This window comes from Sceloporus undulatus, chromosome 3 (genome assembly GCF_019175285.1).
Source record: "Sceloporus undulatus isolate JIND9_A2432 ecotype Alabama chromosome 3, SceUnd_v1.1, whole genome shotgun sequence".
In the NCBI taxonomy this organism is placed as follows: domain Eukaryota; kingdom Metazoa; phylum Chordata; class Lepidosauria; order Squamata; family Phrynosomatidae; genus Sceloporus; species Sceloporus undulatus.
In genome coordinates, this window is record NC_056524.1 from 1,142,406 (window position 1) to 1,153,407 (window position 11,002).

At 46.5% G+C, this 11,002-nt stretch overlaps 1 protein-coding gene across 3 annotated transcripts in view; it reads left to right on the top strand.

Moving 5' to 3' along the window:
• The window catches only part of STIM1 (stromal interaction molecule 1), a 156,273-nt gene that overhangs the window by 103,184 nt on the left and 42,087 nt on the right, over window positions 1–11,002 (top strand). For all 3 annotated transcript variants that reach the window (XM_042458111.1, XM_042458110.1, XM_042458112.1), the window contains exons 5-6: window positions 1,248–1,359; window positions 3,516–3,631. In XM_042458111.1, the coding sequence (XP_042314045.1) occupies window positions 1,248–1,359; window positions 3,516–3,631 (228 nt within the window). The remainder of the gene's footprint in view (window positions 1–1,247; window positions 1,360–3,515; window positions 3,632–11,002) is intronic.

The following is an 11,002-nucleotide window of genomic DNA, read 5'->3' on the forward strand; positions in this document are numbered from 1 at the left end:
GGCCAACTCTGTGTTGTTTGTTGTATTTGCAGTTAATTGATTTGACTTATGGCAAACCCTAGGAATAGAGTCCTCCAAGACCGTAGTCATCAGGCGCCCTTCTCAGAGCTTGCAAATTCAGGGCAACCAGGGCTTCCTTGGTTGTGGTCTATGCACCTGTAAAGCAGACTCCCACTTTTTCTGCTGCCTTCCATTTTACCAAGCATTATCATCTTTTCTAGTGAGTCATGTCAAGTACCTCAGCCTCAATTTAGCCATTTGGCTTCAAGGGAGAACTCAGCTTGGTTGCTCTTGGACCCAAGTATCATCTTTTTGAAATCCAGGGTATCTTCAGAACTCTCTTCCCGCCTCACAGTTCAGATGAATTGATGCTCTTCCTATCAACTTTACTGCCCAGCTTTCATTACTTTCAATAAAAGAAAAGTTTAAAGGGGAGGAGTATCTACTACATGCAGAATACACAATTTGATCATGGTCGAGTGCTTTTGCCTCAACAGCCTCTTGGTTTCCGATGGCTGAGATAAACCACGAAAGAGGTTGGGGGGGGGAGATCCGGCGGAGGGTGGTCCTTTCTAACAAAACGTAGATGGTGGTTCCTTTTGCGTCTCCCCTGCGTCTCGCTCTTTCTCCTCCTCTTCTTCTCCATTCCTGGCTATGAACTGCTGTGTGAAAAAATTCTTTCCTTTGCCAGTTCCTGGGCAGAAATAAGAAAGGTAATAACTCTCTGTGATGCTCAGGAGTTCAGATCCAAAATACTGCCAGTTAATGCATAGGCTGGGCTTTCAGAGCAGCATGTGTGCTTGTAAAATGTTAACTGACTTCCTCATGGTCTTCTCTATGGAGGAGTTTGCCATGGCTTTTTGAAAGCACCACAGGAATTGCAGAGAGAGATGCTGGATCTGAACTGGAAGCTGTTGCAGGAGAGCCCAGTTGTCGCTGTTGTTGCTGCTATTGTTCTTGTAATTGCTGTGTGTGTTTATTTATATCACACCTCTCCCAACCCAAGACGGTGATTCATGTCTGACCAGATGCCATGTAAAATATAAACTAAACCAGATACGATTTAGAAATATTTGCAAATTACTATCATAAAGTTAAAAGGGGCCCAAGAAAAGCACCAGATCCTGTCTGATCTTGGAAGGGACACACGGCCATAGCTCTGGCTTTTAGTTCTGGGGAACTGTGGAACTCCAGGCCAGGTTGTGGGTTTATTTTGCTGCTCACTTGGCTTTCTCTACCTTTTGCAGTTTACAACTGGACGGTCGATGAGGTTGTGCAGTGGCTGATCACTTATGTAGAGCTGCCACAGTATGAAGAAACCTTCAGGAAGCTGCAGCTCACTGGGCATGCCATGCCAAGGTCAGTTTGGGTTAGGGCTGAGCATAGGAAACTGTGCCAGGAAGAGAGGCGTCTCTAGGACCAGAAGGGAAAGAACGCATGGTTTCTGTGAGGATACCCAGGCATCTTAAAGACTGACTGAGTGATTGGTATCCCACCTTTCTCCCAACATGGGACCCATGGTGGCATGCAACAATAACACCTTGAAGGCACACAACTACCACCACTGTCTACTCAGGAAGCCATGACAAGAGAAATAGCTGGGGCAGGTGATAGAGTAAACTCTAGAAGTAAATCCAACAGTGCTGTCAGTAAAAGTTAAGTATTCAGTCAACTGCCCAAAATTCCCCAAAAGTGGAAAGTGAAATTATGGTCCCAAAGACACTGCAGAAATAATCCAGTTTGAGACCACTTTAATTGCCCCAGCTCAATGCTAGGGAATTCTGGGAACTGTAGTTTGGTGAGACAGTTAGTCTTCCCTGTCAGAGAGCTCTTGTGCCACAATGAACTACAGTCCCCAAGCCAGGGCTGTTAAAGCGGTCTCAGACTAGATTTTTCTGCGGTGTCTTTTTTTCTTTTTAAATAAAAGACACTTTGCAAGCCCCAAATGGCCATCAGGGCCCAAGAACAACATTGATCCCCTGTTTGGCAGAAAAAAATTAAAACGGGTGGCAGGGGGATTAGGAGAATTGTTTTAATCACTATAAAAACAATCTGGTCCGAAAATGGTTTTATCAAGAAGCCCTGTACCTTTGTGAGGAAACTAGGGTTTCTGACCTATGGCAACCCTAAAGTGACACTTATCATGAGGTTTTCTTGGCAGGATTTGTCCAGAAGGGAGAGGCACAGCTACAAATCTGATATTTAGTAGTGTCTGCACTACAAGAATTCCTTTAGAATTCATCCACAAAGGCAAGGGAACAGCATCCAGTGTGTATGTGTCTCCTGCTCACAGCAAATGCGAAAGCATTTGGTCTGCAGGTCACTTCATTTCAAGAGGGCTGTGATGCTCTGGGATATCACTCCACACAGAGAAACATGCTTCACATGCAAAGATATCTGGATGGCTCTTGAGGAACTCTGAGCACCCTTCCAAACTTGTCCCAGTATGCAAAGGGATCTTGTAGCATCTTTGAGACTAACTGACATCAGTTAGTCTCAAAGGTGCTGCAAGATCCCTTTGCATACTGATTTTCTGGGCTAACACAGCTATGTCTTTGAGTCCTTCCAAATGGTTGCTGGAACTATTTTTAAAGATAGTTTTATCTATCTTAAATATATTTTTAGATAATTTTGAAGGTCTTTTTTAAAATTTTGTATATTTAATCTTTTTAGAAATGTGTTTGCCCATTGTGTATTCCCTCAGGGGCCTTAGTGGGTTGTGAGGTGCTTTAAACAAAGAAGGAGTATGTGAAGTTGAAGGCTTTCATGACCGGCATCCATATTTTTAATGGTTTTTTTGGGCTATATGGCCATGTTCTAGCAGGGTTTATTCCTGATGTTTTGCCTGTATCTGTGGCTGGCATCTTCAGAGCATCTTCAGATGCCAGTCACAGATGCCGGCGAAATGTCAGGAATAAATTCTTGTAGAACACGGCCACATAGCCCAAAAAACCCATACAAAAATAAAGAAGGTGTACTCAGGAGGCTGCCTTATGCTAAGACAGGATGACTTTCAGGGCCATCTTACCTGAGATCCTGTTAAGAGGAGAAAGGGACAAGGATCGAATTAGGGTCTTTCAGCATGGAAAGCAAACACTCTGTTGCAGAGCTATGACTGCTCCATGTGAAGGAAACTGGCTGCGAGACATTGACTATCTCACCTCTTCCTCTTCCTCTTGCCCAGAAACTGGTCCCTGAAATGCTAACCAAGTGCTTAATATTCCTCATTTGTGGGCTCTGGAGGTCCCCTTCCTGGATTGGAAGAGCTCTCTGAGACAACATCCCAAATGGAAATAACTGCTGCCTCCTTAGAGATCCACATTTTGTTGTGAATAACAAGGAAATTGCTTTTACAGGAATCTCCTTCCTGTCTGCAGGCCAGTGTATCCTTGCAGGCCCTGTCTAGGGAATCCACCTCTGGCTCAGCTGTAGTTCTTTTCCTGAATGTCTTTCCTGTTCCCAAATTGAAGAATGGTGTCCTGCTCAATCTCCTTTCCTTTCTGTCTCTCTTTCAGGTTGGCAATAACCAATGCCACCATGACCGGAACTGTCCTGAAGATGACCGACAGGAGCCACCGGCAGAAGCTGCAACTCAAAGCCTTGGATACCGTCCTGTTTGGGCCTCCCCTCCGTAAGTCACATTACCTAGTCCACACTACCTAGGATTGATTAAGTGGTTTGGACAGTATTTCCCAGGGGGTTTCTGTTGGGTCCTCCAGACTCACTTCCCAAGGACAGGTCTCAGAGGGCCGCTCTTGAGTGATAAACCCCCGGATGGCTTGCCTTTTGCCTTCCTGAACCAGACTGTCCTTCCTTCTATTCAACCAAGGGTTTTCAGGTTTTGTAGCTGTGGATGAGGGGCAAGACAGAACGCTCTTCCTGTTCTGTTTGTTCAGTCCCACTCCTTCAGAGACTTGGACAAGAGCAGGTTCCGTGGCTGTGGAATTTCCTTGCCCAGGATTTGGCCAAACAGTCCTTGCTTGAGGGCAAGAACCGAACATGTTCTGGAGATGCTCTGTGTGTGTTGCTCATGCTGTCTGTGGGTAACTTGCTCAGCAGAAGTTGTTCAGTAGTTATAGACTCTAAAGTTCAGGTCAAGGGGAAGAAAATCTCAATGAAATGGTGGCTTTGCTTCAGAGTTCTGCAGCCAGTGTATCCAGGTCGTGGCAGAGAGGTATTTGTTTTATGGTATTCACCACTTCTTTGCAGGAAGAGTACAGAGATGAGAGATGTGAGGAGCATTGGTAGGCAGCAGGGACTGGGATTTGGCAGAAATGTGTGTTCAAGAGGAAAGAGACCTTGTTTCTTTGGTCCAGAAGGATCAATTCAGAACTCTTCCGGTTTCTTACCTGCTGGCAGGGATCACTGGTGTGGTTGGACAATTTTCTCTGTAATTTGGAAAACTACAACAGTTGTGGTGTTGTTATGGGCCATCAAGTCAGCTTCAGTGTATGGTATCTGTGCAAATGAGGGGCCATCACACACTCTGGTTATGGACAGCCTTGCTCAGATCTTGCAAGCTCAGGGCAGTTGTAGCTTCCTTAATGGTATCAATCCATCTGTCGTGCAAATCTTCCTCTTTTTCTATCACCATTAAAGCAGTATTTTGGCTTCTAAGCCAAGCCAGACTTTACCCCTTCCTTTCAGAAATTTCTTTAATCCTTTTGTCAAAGCCTTTGGAAATAGGGACCATCACTACATCTGGTTGCAGCAGACTGTCCATGGCTTAGTGGTAAAGTGCATGCGTGGCCAGCCAAAGGAACCTGGGTTCAACCCCTGACATTTCCAGGTAGAGCTGGGAGAGAATCCTCTCCGAAATCTCCGGAGGACTTCCACTAGTTGGTGCAAACCAGGGTTCAGTGACTGTGATGCTCTTTAATTGAATGGCCAAGTGTAGCATCAACAAGGAATTGTGGAAACTCCAATACAGCATTTGGAATAGACTAGAGCTGCCCATTCTTGGTGGAGGCTATTCTGAGCTAGGTGGACTGAAGATCCAACTTGGTATGGGGAACTTCCTGTGTTCCATGCCATAATTTTCACATTCATTATCCACTGTGAGAAGGTTTTTACTCTGTCTTTGCATGTATTACTCACTGATGACTCATAAACCACTCCAGACCCTCTCCCTTCTTCTCACCAAACATACCTGCTTGGGAGCAAGGGAAGTTCCTCTCCCAAAGAACCTAGAGCCTGGTCAGACCCAGTTCGGAGGGCCCTTCAGATATCCTGGAACTGAGCCGTATTACACAGCAAGAGGTTGGCTGGGTCAAAGCACCAACCCAACTGGTGATACCTAGGTTGGCTCTGGGAATCCAAGGCACTGGTGGACCAGCTGGGAGTCCATGGAAAACTCACTCCAGGGTGGGAGGCCAGGGGGAGAGGTGGGTGATGGGAAGAGGTTGTGGGGGTGGTAGAAGTGCCAACCATTTCTGAGGCTGGGTTGCTTGCTCTGCTGGCACCTGGGCCATGTTTAGAGCATTGCTCCTCCTGGCTCAAGTCTTGGAAGAGCAAGTTTCTTACAAGGGGTGTCTTCATATGGAGAAGGGGGTGCAATTTAGTGCTTCAAGGAAGATAGTAGTGTCACTCTGTTTTGTTCTGGTCAGATCTCACTTGAAGGAATCAACACAATTCAAAAAGGATGTTGACAAGCTGGAACTGTGTCCAGAGGAGGGCAAGGAAAATGGTGAAGGGCCTGGAGATCATGAAGCCCTGTGAGGAATGCCTTAGGGAGCTGGGGATGTTTAACCTGGAGAAGAGAAGGTTAAGAGATAATATGATAGCCCTGTTTAAGTATTTGAAGGGATTTCATATTGAGGAGGCAGCAAGCTTGTTTTCTGCTGCTCCAAAGAATAGGACACCTAACAATAGATGCAAGCTCCAGGAAAAGAGATTCCACCTCGACATTAGGAAGAACTTTCTGACAGTAAGAGCTGTTCGACACTCCCTCCGAGATTGTGGTGGTCTCCCTCCTTGGAGGTCTTTAAATAGAGGTTGGGTGGCCATCTGTCGGGGATGCATTGATTGTGAGTTCCTGCATGGGAGAATGGGGTTGGACTGGATGGCCCTTGCGGTCTCTTCCAACTCTAGGATTCTGTGATTCTATGACCACAGTTCAAGAAGGATATTGCTAAGCTGGAACATGTCCAAAGAAGGACCATTCAAGTGACCAGAGGTCTGGGAACCAAGCCTTCTGAGGAATGGCTGAGGGAGCTGAGTATGTTTAGCTTGGAGAGAAGAAGACTGAGAGATTACATGATAGCTATCTTCAAATATCTTCAAGGGATGTCATGCAGAGGACAGAAAACATGCAGTGGGAGCTGTGTTGGCCATTTAGTGAATCCAAACAAAAATCCATTTTTGGCCAACAAGTATGTTGTGCATTTGGTTGGCCAATAAAGGTATCACTGATGGCTTTTTGTTTGGATATGCAGAGGACAGAGTAAGCTTGTTTTTTGCTGCTCTAGAAACTAGGACTCAAACCAGCATATTCAAATACAAGAAAAGAGAATCTCCTTAAACAGTAGGGAGAACCTTTTTTTTCTGCAGGACTTGTTTGATAGTGGAATAGATTGCCTTGGAGAATGAGGGACTCTCCATCTTTGCAGTTCTTTAAACAGAGGTCAGATGGGCATCTTTTGGGAGAGCCAGAGTTGTCTTTTCCTGCCTAGCGGAAGGAGGTTGGCTCTTCCAGGGGTCTGTGATTTTAAGATGACGCATGAAGGGTTGGGGCTCTGGAGGGGTGAGTTTGACACCCGGCCTGGTCTCTGTCATCTTCTGTGCTGTTTTTGAAAAAAGGAATGTTTAGGCCGCTTAGATTGTGTGGGAACCAATTTGTGTTGTGTACAAGGCCTGCAAATCTATTGATGTAAGAGGTGGTTGAAGAGCAATGCGAAAGATGTATTTATTCTTTCTGAAGTGCTCTCTTCCCTTGTGGGGTTTCTTGCAGCTGCCAGGGATATAACCCAGGACGTCAGCACCGGATCCTCTTTCGACTTGGCTGCCGAAGCAAAGGGGTTGATGTTGGGGAATCTCAGGTGCCCCATTGTATGCTTTGTGTAGATTTTGCTGCTTGCTCATTCTTTAAGGCAGGGGTAGGCAACCTGCGGCCCGCGGGCCGGATGCGGCCCGGCGAGGCCTTGGGACCGGCCCCAGCCCGGTCCTGCCGCCGATTGCCGCCGGGGCCTTTGGGGGGCAATTGTCTATAGAAGCCTCAGAAACATGCATTAATATTAACATTTTTTAAAAAATCAGCAAATTTTTTCGCGTGTCCTCCATTTTTTTAAAAAAAAAGTCTTCCATTTGAAAATTTTGTCCTACATTTGTCCTGGTTTATTTATATATTTAATTTTTTTTAAAATTTAATTATTTATTTTTTGGCTTCGGCCCCCCAGTTGTCTGAGGGACAGCAACCCGGCCCCCGGCTCAAAAAGATTGCCTACCCCTGCTTTAAGGCTTCCCTTTGGATTTGCGGCTGGCTAAAACTGGAGGACTTTGGAAGAGGAATAAGATTGGAAGAGTTGGAAGATTGTCTCACGGCTGAAGGCATTTTATATCTCTTTTTTTTCTAACTCAGAATTGGGAGGTGTCTCACAAAACAGATTGGAAGAAATTAAAGCAAAATACGGCTAAAGCAGTCATTATAATAGAAAGAATTTAAAGACAACTTTGCTCCAAAACGCCCTGCAGAAATAATCCAGTTTGAGACCGCTTTGATGATGATGATGATGATAATAATAATAATGATAATGATAATAATAATAATATATTTGTATCCCGCCCCTCTGAGAACAATCGGGGCAGCTAACAAGTTAAAAATACAAAACATATCAAATCCCTAGTACCCTCCTCCCTTAAAAAGGTATTAAATCTAATAGAGAATTAAAACCATACAAGTTAAAACTGACCCAAGGGTCAAACAACATAACAATAATCAATGGGAACGGCAGTATCTATTCATAGGAGTTTCCTGAGGCCAGGTTCTCTATTCTGGGAAGGCCTGCTGGAAGAGATCCATCTTAACAGCCTTTTTGACGCTGTCTAAGGACGTAAGCAGACGGATCTCATCCGGAGACCGTTCCACAGTCTGGGGGCGACGATGGAAAATGCCCTCTGGGAGGTAGCCGAAAGCCTAGATGTTCGTGGCTGAAGTAGGCCTCTCCCAGAGGAGCGGAGTCCGTGGGGAGGATTGTGGGGAGAAGGCGCTCCCGGAGATAGCTTGGACCCAAGCCATTTAGGGCTTTAAAGGTGATAACCAACACCTTGTACTGGGCCCGGAAACTAATAGCATCCCAGATGTTAAGTGCTCAATCTAAAAGCCTGCCTGAATGGTTGCTACCTGCTAAGAGGCACTGTTTACGTAATCCAAGGGTATTCACCAGGCAGGCCCAGCTCCATCAGGACTAGCCTGGAAGAAGAGACTCCTCCCTCCATAACTGCCATCTTCAGCCTGCGAGGGAGTTGACCAGGCAGGCTCAGCTCCATCAGGGTTAGCCTGGAAGAAGAGACTCCTCCCTCCATAACTGTCATCCTCTAGTCTGTGAGGGAGTTGACCAGGTAGGCCCAGCTCCATCAGGGCTAGCCTGGAAGAAGAGACTCCTCCCCCCATAACTGTCATCCTCCGGCCTACGAAGGAGTTGACCAGGCAGGCCCAGCTCCATCAGGGCTAGCCTGGAAGAAGAGACTCCTCTCTCCATAACTGTCATCCTCCGGCCTGCAAGGGAGTTGACCAGGCAGGCCCAGCTCCATCAGAGCTCGCCTGGAAGAAGAGACTCTTCCCTCCATAACTGTCATCCTCTAGTCTGTGAGGGAGTTGACCAGACAGGCCCAGCTCCATCAGGGCTAGCCTGGAAGAAGAGACTCCTCCCTCCATAACTGTCATCTTTAGCCTGCGAGCGAGTTGACCAGGCAGGCCCAGCTCCATCAGGGCTAGCCAGGAAGAAGAGATTCCTACCTCCATAACTGTCATCTTCCGGCCTATGAGAGAGTTGACCAGGTAGGCCCAGCTCCATCAGGGCTAGCCTGGAAGAAGAGACTCCTCCCTCCATAACTGTCATCCTCTGGCCTGCGAGGGAGTTGACCAGGCAGACCCAGCTCTATCAGGGCTAGCCTGGAAGAAGAGACTCCTCCCTCCATAACTGTCATCTTCCGACCTGCGAGGGAGTTGACCAAGCAGGCCCAGCTCCATCAGGGCTAGCCTGGAAGAAGAGACTACTCCCTCCATAACTGTCATCTTCTGGCCTATGAGGGAGTTGACCAGGCAGGTCCAGCTCCTCCAGCGCTAGCCTGGAAAAAGAGCCCTCCCTCCAGTCCATCTGCCTTGGTCCAGGCCTCAGAGGAAGAGAAGAATGCTGGACCTGATCCCCTCCCCTCCCACCATTCCCTTCTCCTTTTGTGTCGTGTCTTTTTAGAATGTAAGCCTGAGGGCAGGGAACCGTCTGTTTTCCCTTCTGTTGTAAGCCGCCCGGATTCCCAGTGATTGGGCGGCATATAAATAAATCCTATTATTATTATTATTATTATTATTATTATTATTATTATTAGGCAGCCAGTGGAGGGACTTTAGAACCGGAGTAATATGGTCTCTCCTAGATGTTCCGGAAATTACTCTGGCCACCATATTCTGTACTAGTTGCAGTTTCCGGATCAAGTACGAGGGTAGCCCCATGTAGAGCGCTTTAACTTAATGCTAGGGAATTCTGATAACTGTAGTTTTGTGAGACATTTAGCCTTTTCTAATAGAGAGCTCTAGTGCTGCAATAAACTACAATTTCCAAGATTTCCTAGCACACTGAGCCAGAGCAGTTAAAGCATTCTCAGACTGGATTATTTCTAAAGTGTGTTTTGGACCTTTGTCCTCTTAAAACCAGCACTAATTTAAAATAGGTAAGTTTCTCTGGGATCTTACCCGTTTCTTTTGTGCTTTGTTCCATGTTTCATCCCTATTCCAATGCCATGTATGGATACCAGCACCCTTGCAGGCAGTGGTTCTAGCTTTGCCAGAAAATTAAAGGTGCTTGTGAATGTGCAGAATAAGACCTGCTAAATATGTGAGCGCCTGCTGTTTGCATGGATGTGAAAGTTGGACAGTGAAGAGGGCTGACAGGTAAAAGATCCACTCCTTTGAAATGTGGTGCTGGAGGAGAGTTCTCTGGAAGTGCCAGAAATACAAATGAGTCCTAGAGCAAATCAGAGAACCAACATGGCATAGTAGTTTGATTGTTTGACTATGGCTCTGAAGACCAGAGTTTGATTCCCAGCTCAGCCATGAAACCCACTGGGTGACCCTGGTCAAGTCACTCGCTCTCAGCCTCAGGGGAAGGCAATGGCAAGCATCCTCTGAACAAATCTTGCCAAGAAAACCCCATGCTAGGGGTTGCCTTAGGGTTGCTCTAAGTCAGAAATGACTTGAAGGCCTACGACGACACGATCAAATCAAGCCTCCCAAGAAGCCAAAATGACTAGAGTGAGGCTATTGTGCTTTGGCCATATCATGAGGTAATGTGACTCACTGGAAAAGATGGTAATGTTCGGTGAAACAGAAGGCAATAGGAAGAGAGGAAGAGCGCATGACAAGTGAATTGGTTCAGTCAAGGATGCCACAAAGGCTGCCCTGAGCATACAAAGACCTGAGCAGGGCTGTTAATAATAACAGGTTCTTCTTCGTGGTCTCTGCTAATCACACAAATGGGTTTTTTTGCGCCTGCGCAGCAATGCTCGGAAACTTCTGGAATCTCTGGGCAGAATGCAAAGTAACTTTCTGCAACTTTTTGGCGGTAACCCCACCCACCCCTATATAAAGCCCCTAGCGGCCCGTGTCCCTCAGTTCCTTCATTCCACCGCGCAAAGCAGCTCGAGGAACTTCTCAGCTTTGGCTACTATTTCACGGATTGATTCTCTGGACTCTTGACCCTCGGCTCTCTTACTGACCACTCTAACGGACTTCCCTACTGTTTGGACGACACTGTACGGATAGATTCAGACCGGTAAACGACTACGTTTG